We start from the raw sequence: 18,338 nt of genomic DNA, 5'->3' as shown, positions 1-18,338 counted from the left end.
ACATATCTATACAATGGAACACAACCACAAAATGAATGAAATGCCAATACATGCTACAACCTGGATAAATTTTGGAAACAAACTATGCTCCGTGAAAGAAGCCAGACACAAAAAGTCACATATTGTATGGTTTCATGCATATGAAATGTCCATAATAGGCAAATCCAAAGAGATAGACAGTAGAGAATCCACCTGCAATGCAGGAAACATGGATTCGATCCTTGGGTTGGGAAGATCCCCTGCAGAAGGGAATGGCTAGCACTCCAGTATTCTTGCCTGGAGAATCCCATGGACAGAGGAGCCTGGAGGGCTATAGTCCACGAGGTTGCAAAGAGTGTGAAATGACTAAGTAACTAATACTTTCAGTTTCACTTTCATAGATCCAAAAAGTGGCTTAGAATGCTTTCCAGGGGCTGAGGAAAGGGAGGAATTGGGAGTGATTGCTTAAAGGGCACGGGCTTTCTTTTGGAACTGATGAAAATATTCTTGAACTACGTATTCATGACACTGGCCCAACACTGTAAATATACTAAAAGTCACAAAATATCATCTGTATTATATTTAAAATGGTGAATTTTATGTTAATTTTACCTCAATTAAAAAAGCATTGAATTATACACTTAAGATGAATACATTTTATTATAGATACAAGATACATCAATAAAGTTTTTTAAAAAAGAGTATTGATATTTAAATTCTCATTCAACAATCTTTTGCTCTTCTTGGCCATTTGTTCTTTCACATTAATCTTAGGCTCAACTTTTGAAATTTGTCATTATTGTAATTATATGTTTGTTTATTTATTTATTTTGGCTGCATCAGGTCTTAGTTGCAGCATGCATGGCATGTGGGATCTTAGTTCTCCAATCAGGGATCAAACCCATGTCTCCTGCACTGCAAGGTGGATTCTTAACCACTGGACCACCAGGGAAGTTCCATGTGTTTATTATTTAGCCAGCCCACTGTTTGACCCTCTCACTAGAATATAAGTTCCAAGACCATATCTGTGATCATCACTGTATCCTCTGACTTTAGCATAGCAACTGCCATATAGTAGACAATAAACATTTGTAGATATAATGAAAAAATGACAGCTCAGAATATTACTTGTATTCTCTTAGGATTAGGGACGTGAATACGGCATTCATTTCAAAGGAGGACAAACTTGATTAGAAATCAGAATTATTGGCCTTCACAAAATAAACCAAATCAAAGGTTTTTTTCCTCATCTCAGAAAACATGGATACAGCCTCAGCCTCAAGCTCACAGCAAGCAGGCAACCTCCCTTTTGAACCTTGGTAAGGAATCTCAGCTATGCACACTCTCACAGTTTTTCTCCATATTCCTATCATACATTGATGACTATATAATTCATTGTCTAAACTGGAACCCTTATGAGACATAAAGGTGAGAAACTGGGTATTCAAATGAACAATGGCCAGACGCTGTAAAACAAAACAGAAAAACTATGCTCTGATTTATAATCTGCAGCAACCAGCCCAGGAAACCAACCTGCTATCTACAAGTTAGACTTATAGGAAGTGAGAACAATATCTCTAGCAAACAGTCCCAGAAGCCAAACCATAAACCTTGTAGCATTGGTCCTGAATGTCTAGGACTCCACTGACAGGACTCACCAGAAAAATCAAATATGCTCCCCTAAGTAGTCACCTGGGCTTCCCAGGTGGCACAGTGGTAAAGAATCCGCCTGCCAATGCAGGAGACACAAGAGATGCAGATTAGATTTCTGGATCAGGAAGATCCCCGGGAGTAGGAAATGGCAACCCTTCTAGTATTATGGTGGGCTATAGTCTATGGGGTCACAAAGAGTCAAACACAACCGAGGGACTGAGCACACACAACTAGTCACAGAGATGCCCTGCTCTTTAGTTAGCCCTTCCACAGCTTCTCCATGCCAACAGCCTTTAGTCAGCACACATCTGAAACCTTCCCTTCTCTCAGCTATGGCGCTTTCCCAGTCCTTTACCTGCCTTTGAGTCTCTGCCAAAATGCACGTGATTTTTGCAATCTTTGAATAGTCCTTGCCTATTCTCATTTGGGTGACTTTCACTCATTTCCATGAAAGGAATACTCTTAATAATTGTGCCAAGGACTTCCCTGGCAGTCCAGTGGTTAAGATGTCATCTTCCAATGCAGGGGGTGCAAGTTTGATCTATGTTTGGGGAACTAAAATCCCACATGCCACAAAGTGTGGCCAAAAACTAAAATAAAATAACTTGTGCTGGGACTTCCCTGGTGGTCCAGTGTTTAAGACTCCATGCTCCCATTGCAGGGGACAGGGGTTCAATCCCTGGTCAGGGACGATCCCACATGCTGCAAGGCATGGACAAAATAATGATTGTGATGGGTCAAGAGGCAAAAATTGGAACTATTTTGAGTAAATCAGGACACATATCACCTTAATTAAGAAGCACAATTAGACAAGAGGCTATTTACTAGTGAGGTACAAGGTTTGGGAGGGCAAAGATGTGAAAAATAGATAGTAAAATGTGTGACTACCACTAGGTGGGATTGTGCCATCAAAGAATGGAGGACAATTAACTTATAGGAAGTTCTTGAGATGTACATGCACTCAGGTTACTGTTCAGCAATCTTTTTGGTTTATCTGTATGGTACTGTAAAATCTGAATACTGGAATTGATGTAAAATTATCTTCAGGGCAATAATTAACGGAAATAACTCGAAAGGAAAATGTTATAGCATACCATTATTGATGCTGAGCATTAACTTACTTTGAATTATTGCCTACTGCACCTGATGCAATAAATGGGTGAAAAATACTCCTTGCCCTTAACAGGTTTGCATTCTAGAGTACTTAAGGTCCAAATAAGTTATATAATTTTCAGGGCCCTGTACAAAATTAAAATAAGGGGCCTCTTGTTCAAACTGTATTAAGAATTTCAGGATAGCAATTGTGGAGCATTAACCCGGTGTTGAGCCCTTTCTGAGCACAAAGCTCTTTGCAACTGCACAGGTCACACACCCATGAAGCTCACCCCAAATATAGGGTAGTACTCTCAAACAAATTATGGACTAATCAACTATGCTGCTTGGTATATGTTGTAATGCTGCTGGGCCTGTTTTATTCTATGTAGTACATTTGGTACTCAGTCCCTCAGTTGAGTCCGACTCTTTGTGACCCATAGACTGTAGCCCGACAAGCTCCTCTGTCCATGGGATTTCCCAGGCAAGAATAATGAAGTGGGTTGCCATTTCCCCAGTTCATGGGTCTCAGAGAGTCTGACTTGACTGAGTGACTAACACTTAGTGGGCTTCCCAAGTGGCGATAGTGGTAAGAATCTGCCTGCTGATGCAGGAGACATAAAAGACATGGGTTCAATTCCTGGATCAAGTGGAGGATCTCCTCAAGCAGGAAATTGCAGCCTGCTCTAGTAGTCCTCTCAGGGTGCACCATTAGGGGCAGGATATGGCTGATGGCATTATGGCCACAACATTCTTTGTTTACTAAAATGGCAGGCAACATTCTTTATCCACACTGTCAACATTTCACCACCTTCTCTTAATTCCATCTCCTCTCCACACCTCAATGCACTACTTCAGTTCAGTTCAGTTCACTTGCTCCGTCTTTTCTGACGCTTTGCGACCCCATGAACTGCAGCACTCCAGGCCTCCCTGTCCATTACCAACTCCCTGAGCCTACCCAAACTCATGTCCATTGAGTCCGTGATGCCATCCAACCGTCTCATCCTCTGTCGTCCCCTTCTCCACCTGCCTTCAATCTTTCCCAGAATCAGGGTTTTTTCAAATAAGTCAGTTCTTTGCATCTGGTGGCCAAAGTAGTGGAGTTTCAGCTTCAACATCAGTCCTTCCAATGACTACCCAGGACTCATCTCCTTTAGGATGGATTGGTTGGATCTCCTTGCAGTCCAAGGGACTCTCAAGAGTCTTCTCCAACACCACAATTCAAAAGCATCAATTCTTCAGTGCTCAGCTTTCTTTATAGTCCAACTCTCACATCCATACATGACTATTGGAAAAACCATAGCCTTGACTAGATGGACCTTTGTTGGCAAAGTAATGTCTCTGCTTTTTAATGTGCTGTCTAGGCTGGTTATAACTTTCCTTCCAAGGAGTAAGTGTCTTTTAATTTCACGGCTGCAATCACCATCTGCAGTGATTTTGGAGCCCCCCAAAATAAAGTCAGCCACTGTTGCCACTGTTTCCCCATCTATTTGCCATGAAGTGATGGGACCAGATGCCATGATCTTAGTTTTTCTGAATGTTGAGCTTTAAGCCAATTTTTTCACTCTCCTTTTCCATTTTCATCAAGAGGCTCTTTAGTTCTTCTTCACTTTTTGCCATAAGGGTGGTGTCATCTGCATATCTGAGGTTATTGATATTTCTCCCAGCAAACTTGATTACAGCCTGTGCTTCATCCAGCCCAGCGTTTCTCATGATGTACTCATGATGTTTCTCATATAAATTAAATAAGCAGGATGACAATATACAGCCTTGAGGTACTCCTTTTCCTATTTGGAACCAGTCTGTTGTTCCATGTCCAGTTCTAACTGTTGCTTCCTGACCTGCAGACAGGTTTCTCCAGAGGCAGGTCAGGTGGTCTGGTATTCCCATCTCTTTCAGAATTTTCCAGTTTATTGTGATCCACACAGTCAAAGGCTTTGGCATAGTCAGTAAAGCAGAAGTAGATGTTTTTCTGGAACTCTCTTGCTTTTTCGATGATCCAGTGGATGTTGGCAATTTGATCTCTGGTTCCTCTGCCTTTTCTAAAACCAGCTTGAACATCTGGAAGTTTACAGTTCATGTATTGCTGAATCCTGGCTTGGAGAATTTTGAGCATTACTTTACTAGCATGTGAGATGAGTGCAATTGTGCGGTAGTTTGAGCATTTTTTGGCATTGCCTTTCTTTGGGATTGGAACGAAAACTGACCTTTTCCAGTCCTGTGGCCACTGCTGAGATTTCCAAATTTTCTGACATATAGGCTGCACTTAATAGTCTCATAAGCCAAGTAAGACCTCAAATAAGAATATTGAGAACACGATTGAAACAAACAAACAGGTAGAAACTAAAGAGAGTAAATTTTTTGAAAATTGATTCTTTATTTGTATCTTCTGAGATGCAAGATAAACTTCTTTGCGGGCAAATACATAGTTAAGAAAATCCCGGGCAGTTTCTAGCCCAAGATGGAGTCTGCCAGTGGATGTGCTCAAGGAATTATCTGCCGAAAATACCGTAAGACCAAGCGATTCCCAAATGTAACAGATGGTTTAGTTTTCTGGTTAAGCTAATTTTTTTTTTTGGACACCAAGCCCCTTTGTCGGGACTCACTAACGTGGGTCACTGTGTGCGAAAATAAGCAGGAGGGTGGCGGTGTGTTTTTACCCTGATCTAATCATCACAATTACCCAGCTTCGGTTTTAAGATTCCGGGTCAAGATTAACTAAATTCGCAAACTGTGCGCCTCGACAGGCTAGAAACCTGTTACAGACGTGGGTGGCCACGCCCCCGCAGGAATCTCCCAGCTCCCGCCCCTGCGCGTGTCCGCAGAGTCGGGAACAATAAAGTTGAGCGTGTTCAAATGGGTCCTTGTATTCCAGGGCCTCTTGGACAAGCCTGTAAAATAAGACTCTGAAAAACTCCCTTCTTCTCTCAAATATTCATCTTGTTCTTGGTGATTTTTTCCCCGTTTACTCGCGGTACAAAAGTCTTGAAGGGAACGGCGTGGGCTAGGGCGGGTGGGGCTCATTTCCTTGGGCAGCTGGCTCGGCAATCGCCGTGGACAGCCTCGGGGAGGCCCCCGGTTCACGTGAAGTCCGTGCAGCAGCAGTAGAGGCAGCTGCGATGAAGCCCAGGCCCGCGAGGTTCGTGGATAATAAACTGAAGCAGCGCGTTATCCAGGTGTGTATCCTGCACGGCCAGCTCTCAGAGTGGTCCGCGTTCGCTGCTCAGGAGCCCCAGAGGCCCTTTCTCGCCGCAGCTGGGAGAAGGGGGGAGGTTTCTAGATCGGACTGACTTGCCGCCAGCGCCAGTCTGGATTCCAGCGTGGGGCTGTTGACGACTCCACTTCTTCGCGGGTGGTTCAAGCCCCTTCCTCCTCATTTTGCGGCCGAGTTTCAAGGCGCAGCCCGAGACCCTGAGAGGCAGCAGCTTGATGAGGGCCTGCCCGGATCTGCCTGACCTCTGTGCAGATCCGTAAAGAGAGTGGAGATGGCGTTTGAGTTTAAAACTTCCTGTCTTGTGTAGTTGGGAAGGAAATGTTCCTCGAAACCTTGTAAGGAAGAATTGCTTTCGGGGTCATAAAGAATACGTTAACTTCCTTTCTTAGGAAACTTGGAGTCAGGTTCGGACACCAGTAAAGACAAGTACTCTGAATCTTACTTCATAACGGGCACTTTACCTGCCTTTTTTTTTTTTTTGTATTCATAATCGTCAGTGGAATGCATTGTGTGGTAAATGCCTTGGACATTTAGATTACTAAGCACTCAGTTAGAAGGAGGGAGGGACACTTTAAGAGCTATATTCTCACCTTGTTTTTCTTTTACCCTTCCAGCTCCTATATCGTCAGTTTTTTGAATCTGTTTCTTCCTTTCACCTTTAAATGTTGGAAGTGCCTTGAGCACCTGTGCTCTTACCTTCTCTTTATATTCTATCTATCTGTGCATACTTCTAGGTGATCTCATCCAGTCTAGTACCTTTAAATATTATACATCCATTCATGACTTCAAAATTTATATTATAATCCAGTGCTGATTTTATCTTGAGTTCCAGACTGATATATCCAGCTGCATACTCAACATCTTCTCATGAGTATCTTGTAGGATTTCAGCTTAGAGTATTGATCTCCAAACTGTTCTTTTCTTTGTGTTGTTTTATTTCAGTAAATGACATCGCACCATCTATCCATTTGTTAAGGCCCAGAACCTTAAGAATCATTCTGACTCTTGACTTCCTGTAACCAATTAATCAGTGACCTATTTGGCTTTACCTTCGAAATATACTTCAAACCTAATCACTTGGGCTTCCCTGATAACTCAGTTGGTAAAGAATCCAACTGCAATGCAGGAGACCCCGGTTCGATTCCTGGGTCGGGAAGATCCCCTGGAGAAGGGAGAGGCTACCCACTTCAGTATTCTGGCCTGGAGAATTCCGTGGACTACAGTCCATGGGATCGCAAAGAGTTGGACAGGACTTAGAGACTGTCACTTTCTTTCTAACATCCTAGTTCAAACCACACTCCCTTTAGACTGTTGAAATACCTCCTAACTGATCTCACTGTTACTGGTTTTACTTAGTCTGTTCTGCACTAAGAGCACCCAGGGAGATCATTTTAAAGGGAAGATTGGAGTGTGCCAGGGTCCTACTCAAAACCCTTCTGTGGACTTTCAGACATCTAGAGTAAAATCCATCCTAAATAGCCCTTTGTATTTTGGCCCCATCTACCTTTTTGTCCATTGCTTTTTTCCCCTTTTGTAATCTCCCTTGATTGCACGGTCCTATCCACATGGACCTTCTTAAACTTCCTGGGCACAGGACTCCTGTTTTTGCAGTTTACTCACTTTATTGCTCTTTCTCTGAATGTTCGCACAATTTGCTGCTTCAGTTTATTCAGATCTCCGAGCAGTAACTCCTAATGGCTAAATCCAGTGGCCTCTTCTCAGTTTTTGCCACACTTGACTGCTCTGCAGCGTTTGACATTAGCAGTTTTCCTCTCTTTTTACTTTGGTTCATTATAAAAGTAATAGGGGGACTTCCCTGGTGGTCTGGTGGTTGAGACTCCATGCTCCCAATGCAGGAAACCTGGGTTTGAACACTGGTCAGGGAACTGGAACCCACATGCCGCATCGAAAACCAGGAATACTGTATGTCACAACTAAGACCTGGCACAGTCAAATAAATAGTAATTTAAAAAATAAGAGTAATAGGTTCTTATGGTTTAAAATAAAGGGAAAGAAAGTGAAGTTGCTCAGTCACGTCGGACTCTTTGCGACCCCGTGGACTGTAGCCCTCCAGGCTCCTCTGTCCATGGGATTCTCCAGGCAAGAATACTGGCGTGGGTTGCCATTTCCTTCTCCAAAAAAAGGGAACTGGAGGGTATAAAATGAGAAGAAAGAATTCTTTTCATCTCCACTCCACTTCTGCATGAGTAATCATGGAAAGTTTCTGTTGTACTTGTCTTAAAATTTTGTATGCATATATGCACTTATAGATTTTTTTTTAAAATCACACAGGCTCATCTGCATTTCTTCTGCTGCTTGTTTGTTTCATGTAGCAATACGTTTTAGACATCTTTCAAGCAGTACACTTGCCTCCTTTTAACTAGCACATTAATCTATTGCTATATAACAGATTACTCTAAAACTTAGCAGGTTAAAGTGGTTGTAGTCCTGTTGTTTTTTGATTTGAAGTGGGTTTGAGATATATATGTGCAATTCAAGATTGACTGTGGTAAATGACAGCAATCTATAGGAGTCCAGAAAAGGGGACAATTAACTGAAACTGCAGCTTTGGACACCTAGTCTCTTGCCATTGGGGGCATTTATGCAGAGGCAGTTCTCATGTATTAGGGATCCTTGAGAAGAAATTGCTGTATAAAGTGGGGAACCTAAACTAGATAATTAGCAAATATTGAAACTTGTGAGTTGATCACTAAACATTCTAGGTTTGAAATCTGGCCCTGTAACCTACGGGCTGGTAAGCAAGTAAGTGATGCTTTCTAAGGCCCACTTGACTTCACATTCCAGAACGTCTGGCTCTAGGTCAGTGATCACACCATCGTGATTATCTGGGTCGTGAAGATCTTTTTTGTACAGTTCTTCTGTGTATTCTTGCCATCTCTTCTTAATATCTTCTGCTTCTGTTAAGTCCATACCATTTCTGTCCTTTATCAAGCCCATCTTTGCATGAAATGTTCCTTTGGTATCTCTGATTTTTTTGAAGAGATCTCTAGTCTTTCCCATTCTGTTGTTTTCCTCTATCTCTTTGCATTGATGGCTAAAGAAGGCTTTCTTATCTCTTCTTGCTATTCTTTGGAACTCTGCATTCAGATGTTTATATCTTTCCTTTTCTCCTTTGCTTTTCGCTTCTCTTCTTTTCACAGCTATTTGTAAGGCCTCCCCAGACAGCCATTTTGCTTTTTTGCATTTCTTTTCCATGGGGATGGTCTTGATCCCTGTCTCCTGTACAATGTCACGAACCTCATTCCATAGTTCATCAGGCACTCTATCTATCAGATCTAGGCCCTTAAATCTATTTCTCACTTCCACTGTATAATCGTAAAGCATCACTGTGAACAAAGCTAGTGGAGGTGATAGAATTCCAGTTGAGCTATTCCAAATCCTGAAAGATAATGCGGTGAAAGTGCTGCACTCAATATGCCAGAAAATTTGGAAAACTCAGCAGTGGCCACAGGACTGGAAAAGGTCAGTTTTCATTCCAATCCCAAAGAAAGGCAATGCCAAAGACTGTTCAAACTACCGCACAATTGCACTCATCTCACACGCTAGTAAAGTAATGCTCAAAATTCTCCAAGCCAGGCTTCAGCAATATGTGAACCGTGAACTGCCTGATATTCAAGCTGGTTTTAGAAAAGGCAGAGGAACCAGAGATCAAATTGCCAACATCCGCTGGATCATGGAAAAAGCAAGAGAGTTCCAGAAAAACATCTATTTCTGCTTTATTGACTATAAAAAAATATTTGCTCTATTGACCAAAGCCTTGGACTTTGGTCAGTGTCACAATCACAATCACAATCACAATCAACTGTGGAAAATTCTGAAAGAGATGGGAATACCAGACCACCTGATCTGCCTCTGGAGAAACCTGTCTGCAGCTCAGGAAGCAACGGTTAGAACTAGACATGGAACAACAGACTGGTTCCAAATAGGAAAAGGAGTATGTCAAGGCTGTATATTGTCACCCTGTTTACTTAACTTCTATGCAGAGTACATCATGAGAAACGCTGGACTGGAAGAAGCACAAGCTGGAATCAAGATTGCCGGGAGAAATATCAATAACCTCAGATATGCAGATGACACCACCCTTATGGCACAAAGTGAAGAGGAACTCAAAAGCCTCTTGATGAAAGTGAAAGTGGAGAGTGAAAAAGTTGGCTTAAAGCTCAGCATTCAGAAAATGAAGATCATGGCATCTGGTCCCATCACTTCATGGGAAATAGATGGGGAAACAGTGTCAGACTTTATTTTTCTGGGCTCCAAAATCACTGCAGATGGTGACTGCAGCCATGAAATTAAAAGACGATTACTCCTTGGAAGGAAGGTTGTGACCAACCTAGAAAAGGTCGAAAAATTGAAATATTGAAATATCAATATTGAAAAGCAGAGACATTACTTTGCCAACAAAGGTTTGTCTAGTCAAGGCTATGGTTTTTCCTGTGGTCATGTATGGATATGAGAGTTGGACTGTGGAGAAGGCTGAACACCGAAGAATTGATGCTTTTGAACTGTGGTGTTGGAGAAGACTCTTGAGAGTCCCTTGGACTGCAAGGGGATCTAACCAGTCCATTCTAAAGGAGATCAGCCCTGGGATTTCTTTGGAAGGATGATGCTGAAGCTGAAACTCCAGTACTTTGGCCACCTCATGCGAAGAGGTGACTCATTGGAAAAGTCTCTGATGCTGGGAGGGATTGGGGGCAGGAGGAGAAGGGGACGACAGAGGATGAGATGGCTGGATGGCATCACTGACTCAATGGACGTGAGTCTGGGTGAACTCCGGGAGTTGGTGATGGACAGGGAGGCCTGGCATGCTGTGATTCATGGGGTTGCAAAGAGTCGGACACGACTGAGCAAATGATCTGATCTGATCTGTTCTGAAGCAAGTAAGTAAGCTTTTAAAGCTTCAAATCAGAGCAGAGTGCTTCCCTTGTTACTGGTAAAGAATCTGCCTGCCAATACAGGAGACATGGTTCCATCCCTGATCCTGGAAGAGCCTACATGCCCCAGAATAACTAAGCCCATGTACCACAACTACTGAGGCTGTGCTCTAGAGCCTGGAGCTGCGCATACTGAAGCTTTTGCGTCCTGTAGCCCCTGTTCTGCAGCAAGAGAAGCCACTGCAGTGAGAAGCCTGTGCAGCAACGAAGACCTAGCACAGCCAATAAATAAATAATTTTTAAAAAATAAAATAGGGGGAGAGTAACATCTACCTCATAGCATTGTGAGCACTAAAAGAGAATGTGTAAAAGGCCCCTAGAACAGCTTTACCAGGCAGCTTTACCAGGCTCTTGTTTCTAGGTCCCGAATTCAGTCAGTGAAAGTCACTCAGTCGTGTCCGACTCTTTATGACCCTGTGGACTATACAGTCCATGAAATTCTCCAGGCCAGAATACTGGAGTGGGTAGCCTTTTCCTTCTCCAGGGGGTCTTCTCAACCCAGGGATCAAACCCAGGTCTCCCACATTGCAGGTGAATTCTTTTACCAGCTGAACCACCGGGGAAGCCCAGGCCCCAGTATGTTTGTATTGGGTTGGCCAAAAAGTCCATTCAGGTTTTTTACTTTGGCTGACCCAATATTTCATTCTTAAATAACCACAGTTATTTACTGGTGAAATTTGTATGCCTTTTGGGCACTGCACAACTTCTCATACTTTGAGATCAGATTGACACTGCTATTCATTTCCTGTTCCACCTTGATTTTTATTACAAGAAACGCTGGAAACCCAGTTTTGCAAAGATGTGACATCGTCAGAAGGTGCTTTAATATTGAAACCATGAATTGTCTCAGGCTAGTACAATTGACCCTTGAACAATATGAGGGTTGGGATGCCAACATCCCCTTCTCCCCCCAGCCCCATTCATTTGAAAATCTGTGTATAGCTACAGTTGGCTTTTTATATTTGTGGTTCTATATTGGCATATTCAACCAGCCCTGGATCATGTAGTACTGTAAAATGTATTTATCGAAAAAATCTGCTGTAAGTGGACTAGTGCAGTTCAAACCCATGTTGTTTGAGGGTCATATGTAGTTCCTGCAGATGGACAGATCAAATACTGTGTTCCTTCAAATTTAAAATATCCCTTAGTGCTCTTACGAGTTCAGTGCTTTGTTGTGGTATGTCTGGGAATCTGGGATATAATAAGCTCTCACCTACTGCCTTATAGCCATTCTGGTTATTGTTATTGCATTTCATAGTGATTAATAATGTTAATTAAATTCTTTTATTCTGACTTGGCAATTGTCTGGTGATTTTTGTTTATGTTTCTAGCATGCTTTATTAATGAGTTTGCATTAAAGTATAACATGTTCGAATAGCTCAGTTGCTTAGTCGTTGATTACAGTGACTGAGTGTGAACTACTGTGCTGTATTTGTCATGTTTTCTGTTTCAGTACCTCACCAGTAACAGATGCGGCAAATATGTGGACACTGGAATCTTAGCATGTGATTTACAAAGAATGTACAGGTAAAGAAATGTAGTCTCCAAATTTTTGCTTTTCTTTCCTACCTTTCTTTAAAAACAGATTTATTTATTTATTTGTGTGGCTGTGCTGGGTCTTCGTGCTGCGAGGGCTTTCCTCTAGTGGCCATCAAGAACTACTCTCCAGTTATGGTACTTGGGCTTCTCGTTGTGGAGGCTCCTCTTGTTGCAGAGCATATGCTCTAGAGCATTTGGGCTCAGTATTTGTGGCTCCTGGGCTCTAGAGCACAGGCTCAGCAGTTGAGGCGCATGGGCTTAGTTGTCCTGCAGCGTGTGGGATCTTCCTGGGCCAGGGTTCAAACCCATGTCACCTGCATTGGCAGGGGATTCTTTACCACTGCGCCACCATGGAAGTCCCTTTCCAACCATTTTTTAAATCTCCATCCTACCTAAATTTCCAGTTGGTATTTATAGCTGCATTTCCAGTTGATATTTATAGCTGCTAGCTTTAGTTCACCAATCCACAGGTTTAGAACTCAGTTCATTTATATAAGCATTTATCAAGCACCAGTTATATGGAAGGAGCTGCCCTTGTTATTAATGAAAATGGCTACTTCTTAGATTTCAGCATCTTACTCACTCGTCAGTAGTAGTATTCTCTTCACTAAAAAATGAAAACCATCAGGCATGATCTCCTTCAGCTTCCTGACTATCTAAAAATGTGTCATTCCTGCAGTCTTTGCACTACAAATTAAATCCTTTTGTGCCTCGGTTCCAGGTCTTCTGATATCTTTCCTCATTAATTATCCCTGCTTTGTGTATTGGTGTCTCTGTTTTTTTCTCTCCCTTTGTATATTAATTTGCTAAGGCTGCCATCAAAAAGCATCATAGACTAGGTGGCTTAAACAACAGAAATTGTATTCCTTAATGTGAAGGCTACAGCTTCACGATCTAGGAGTTGTCAGGATTGCTTTCTTTTTGAGGTTTCTTCCTGACTTGCAGATGGCTACCTTCTCCCTGTGTCTCTACTTGCTCTTCCTTCTGTGTGCATCTGTATCCTGATCTCTTATTCTTAAGAAGACACTGGTCATATTGGATTAGGGCCCACCCATATGACTTCATTTTACCTTAGTTACCTCTTTTTATATTTTGGCCAATACTGCGTGCCATGTGGCATCTTATTCCCTGACCAGGGATCGAACCTATGCCCCTGGCATTGGCAGTGCAGGGTCTTAACCACTGGACCTCCAGGGAAGTCCCTTTAGTTACATCTTTTTTTTTTTAATGTGTCTATGTATTTAAATTAGTTTTAATTGGAGGATAATTAGTTTACAATATTGTGATGGTTTTTTGCCATACATCAGCATGAATCCACCACAGGTATGCATGTATCCCTCCCATCCTGAACGCCTCTCCTCCCTCCCTCCCTTTAGTTGCCTCTTTAAAGCCATATCTCGAAAAACAGGTATATCCTGAGATACTGAGGATTAGGACTTAAACATTATGAATTTTAGAGAGACACAGTTAAGCTCCTAACACTGCCCTTTTGCCCCCCAAATTCATGCCTTCATTGTTTGCAAATATACTCTGTCCATCCCAGCCACCCCAGAAGTTCTTAACCAATTTCAGCATCAACTCTGAATCCAAAATCTCATCTGAATATCATTTAACTCAAGTACAAGTGTGACTTGGAGAAGGAGATGGCAACTCACTCCAGTATTCTTGCCTGGAGAATTCCATGGACAGAGGAACCTGGTGGGTTACAGTCCATGGGGTCACAAAGAGTTGGACATGACTGAGTGACTAACATGCATGCATGAGTGTGACCAGAGGTATAGTTCTCCTGAGGTAGAATTCCTGTCTGGCTGTGAACTTGTGAAGTCAGACAACAACTTAACCTGTTTCCTAAATATGATGGGATAGGCATAGGATAAACATTCTCATTCCAAAAGGAGAAATTGGGAAGAGGAAAGGTGTCCTGGTCTTAAGCAAGTCCAAAACCTGGCAAGGCAGATTCACTAGACTTTAAGAGTAATTGTTTTTGGCTCAGTGCTCTGTCCTCTGGACTCAATAGAATGACTGCCCTGCTCTTTGGGACCAAGCGAGAGACAGTGCCTCTGTCTGGGCCTGTGCGCCCTGGGTGCATGGTGTGAGTGGCAGCCCTGCCAACTTGGAGCTTCCCTTGGAGCCGCCTTTCCTTTTTTTGAAAGGTAACACATGTTCACAGCTGCATTGTTCTTTTGGCTTGTCTTGTGGGATCCAAGAAATCCAGGAGCCTGCCTTCATTTCATCCCTCCTCTGTCGTCTTCAGTACAAGGTGGCAACTTTGCTGCGGCTATAACCCTATTTCTAGTCAAGGAAAATTAGAGTAGTAAAAATATAAACATAGAATTTGTTTGAAAATAGGCTTATGGTTAATGTAAGTATAGTGACATAATTATATATACATGTAAGGTTAAGTTCTCAATTTAGATTGAGCTTAATGGGAAAATATTGGTGGAGACCCTGGTACTAAACTTCTTGTTATGTTTTTCAGTATAGACTATGGTCGAAGGAAAAGAAACGCCTTTAGAATTCAGGTGGAAAAAGGTAAGTCTTTTAGTGTTAGAGCCGAATTATTAATGAAGTCATAGAATTGTTTCAGCTCATGGCATTTTTCTTTTTGTTTCAGTTTTTAGCATAATTAGTAGTGAGAAAGAACATAAGGATCTAGCAGAATTAGAAGATGAACATCTGGCCAAAAGAGCAAGACACGGTGAAGAGGATAATGAGTAAGGATTATGGAGTGGAGGGTTTTTCTAAAACATTAACCTGATCATGTTACATTCCTACTTGTAAAACTTCCAAACAGGATAACTTGGCTCTTCATTGCCGATAAGTTCCTGCAGAATACTTACCTAACCTCTCTAGACTTATTTCAGACATGCGGAATACTCGCTGTTTCTCAGAGAGGTTAGATTCTTTCTTTGTGCCTTTGTGTGGGTGGTTTTCTGTAGCTGGAGTGTTCATTTCCCCTTCATGAACTTTCACTCAGCCTTCAAGAGTCAGCCTTCAAAAGGTTATTTTCTTGCCTTTCAAGCCTTTTTGGACTCCTTTCTCAGCTTTTCCTTAACTCAAAGGTAATTTAGTATAGTGTTTCTGTCATCTGGTATATGAGATTATTTGTGTTACTTACAGAACTTTCTCGTTAGCTTTGTTTTTCTCTGTCCTAATACAATGCCAGGTATGTAAAAAGGTGTCAATTAATTTTTTGTTTAAGAAGTAATATTGTTGACACTTTTATGACTGTATTGCAGTATAATTGACGTACAATTAGTGGTACATTTTTTAAAATGTACAGTGTATTGATTTTTGACGTATCTATATACTCATTAAAACATTACCCTAAGCAAGATACTAAGCATATCCATCAACTTCACAAATTTTCCTGCACCCATTTGCAGTTTATTTTTCCTTCCATTCCTATTCTGAGGTAGCCTTTGATTTACTTTCTGTCACTATATATTTATATTTTCTAGAATTTTGTATATATGGAATTGCAGAGTATGCATTAATACTTTAAAAATTTAGATTCTTTCATTCAGGACAATAAGTTTGAGATTTATCAGTGTTGTGTGTATCAAAATTCCATTGCTTTTTATTGCCCTGTATGTATGTATGTATGTATGTATATACCACTATTTTTTTTAATCTGCTTACATATTAGTTTTGGATTGTTTTCGTTTTTTGGTTTTTACAAATAAAGCTACTATGATCACTTATGTACTGGCATTTTTGTGGAGAGTGTTTTCATTTCTTAATACTGGAACCGGAATAGCTGAGTCATATGGTAACTGCATATTTAACTTTATAAGAGACTGCCAGACTCTTTTTCAGAATGTTTGTATCATTTTACCTTTGCATCAGCAGTATGTGAGAGTTCCTCTGTTACCATGTGAGAGTTCTACATATTACCAACATTTGGTATGATCAGGCTTTAACTTTAGATAGCCTGTAAAGGAAATGGCAACCCACTCCAGTATTGTTGCCTGGGGAATCCCAAGGACAGAGGAGCCTGGTGGGCTACTGTCCACGGAGTCGCAAAGAGTTGAACATGACTTTGTGACTAAGTAACAAAATGTATGTTAGCTGTAGGTTTTTTTAAAAGGTGTTCTTTATCAGATTGAGAAAGCTTCCTAATATTCCTAGTTTGCTGAAAGTTTTCATCGTGAATAGGTATAACGTTCGTCAAATGCTTTTTATGTGGATATTTAAGGGTTTTATTATTGGCTTTTTCCCTTTATTCTATGAATCTGGTGAATTTTATTGATTTTTGAGTGGTAAACCAATCTTGCATTCCTGCCACAAACCCTACTTGGTCCTAAAACATTATCTTTGTAATATATTTTAAAACTCTATTTGCTAATCTTTTTCTGTAGATGTTTACATCTGTTTTCACATTGATCTGATTTTTTTCTTTCTTTTTTTCCTCTTTGTCAGGTTTTGGTATGAGTTCTAGCAGAATACTTAACTAACCTCTTCAGACTTTTGTTATAGTGGTCTTATAATATTAGTTGGAAAGCATGTGGGTTTTTTGGTCTCTAGTTTATGTTTGTATAATGTTACTGTTATTTTGTTCTGGAAAATTTCGTAGAATTCATCCAGGATTCATCTGGGCCTGAAGTCTTTTTTGTGGATAGGAGTTTGATAACATTTAATTTTGGTAGATATAGGTCTCGTCCCCCTTTTTTCCCCTTACATCAGCATTGGTAAATTGTACTTTTAAAAAAATTTGTTCATTTCACCTATTTTGGCATTTTGGCATTGAAAATTTGTGGCATTTATTGACATAAAACTTTTCCAGATACTCTTCTGTTTTCCTTTTAGTAACTGTAGGATCTATGGATGATAACCCCTTTTTGTTCTTTATAGCTGCTCTTTTTTTATTTGGCTTTACCATAGTTCTTATAATTAGTTTCACATTTGTGGGCTTATAATTGTTACCATTTTTGCACTATTGTATATGTAATAAATAATCCTTTAGTATATATATCTTTGTACAGATTTCTTTTTTATGTTGAAGTCCTGAAGCAGTATTTCTAGGATCAAAAAGATTTATATTTTTGAAATTTCTGGTACATATGCAGTTGCCATCCAAAAAAGTTGCCTTTGGTTTATATTCCCAACAGTTTTGTATAAAGAGTGCATTTCTCAACATGCTTGCAGTTCTAGTTATATTTGTTATTTAATCTTTGCCAGTTTTATAGGCAAAAAGTTGATTGTGTTATTTTCACTCGTAATATTTTGATAACTAATTTTGTGTTTCCTTTGTGAATTGCTTATTTATGGATTTTGTTTTTCATTTGAGATCTATTTGGACTTTCCTTATTGTCAGAGCTCTTTGTGTAAAATAATATCTCTTTTTATATGTGTTACAAATGCTTGTCACAGTTTGCCATTTGCATTTTATTTTTCTTTATAGTGACTTTTAATTGAAAAATTATACATCTTTACCTAGTCATATCTTTCAATCTGTTCTTTTATGATTTATGCTAATACACTTAGACCTCTGTCACAAGAGTATGTAGAATAATTACCTATACTTTTTTCTTTTATCTGTGGTATTTCATTTAACTCTTGATAATTTTGTAGAGCATGAATTGTAGGGCAAAACAATTTTTTTAAAGCTTTTATTTAATCCTCTGATAAGCCAGTGTGTGCGTGCTCAGTCATGTCTGACTCTTTGCAACCCCGTGGACTGTAGCCCGCCAGGCTCCTCTGTCCATGGGATTTCCCAGGCAAGAATACTGGAATGGGTTGCCATGCCCTCCTCCAGGGGATCTTCCCAAGCCAGGAGTCAAACCCGTGTCTCTTGTACGTCCTGCATTGGCAGGCAGATTCTTTACCACTGTGCCATCTGGAAATCCGATAAGCCAGTGAGATAGACATCATTTATAATCTCCATTTTATAGATAAGGAAGCTGAGG

The 18,338-nt window shown here is 40.7% G+C and overlaps 1 protein-coding gene across 11 annotated transcripts in view; it reads left to right on the top strand.

Annotated features, from left to right (window-relative positions):
* Nucleotides 1-5,779: 5,779 nt before the first annotated feature.
* The window catches only part of NVL (nuclear VCP like), a 179,798-nt gene continuing 167,239 nt past the window's right edge, over nucleotides 5,780-18,338 (top strand). For 5 of the 11 annotated variants that reach the window (XR_009729892.1, XM_061382316.1, XM_061382315.1 and 2 more), the window contains exons 1-4: nucleotides 5,781-5,900; nucleotides 12,344-12,417; nucleotides 14,909-14,961; nucleotides 15,044-15,143. Coding sequence is in view for 8 of the 11 variants with exons in the window: in XM_061382316.1 (XP_061238300.1) it covers nucleotides 5,844-5,900; nucleotides 12,344-12,417; nucleotides 14,909-14,961; nucleotides 15,044-15,143 (284 nt within the window). In the remaining 3 variants the exon portion in view is untranslated. The other 6 variants (XM_061382314.1, XM_061382312.1, XM_061382313.1 and 3 more) reach the window with 4 other exon arrangements.

This window comes from Bos javanicus, chromosome 16 (genome assembly GCF_032452875.1).
Source record: "Bos javanicus breed banteng chromosome 16, ARS-OSU_banteng_1.0, whole genome shotgun sequence".
Taxonomy (NCBI): Eukaryota; Metazoa; Chordata; class Mammalia; order Artiodactyla; family Bovidae; genus Bos; species Bos javanicus.
This window is presented reverse-complemented; position numbering and strand designations above follow the sequence as displayed.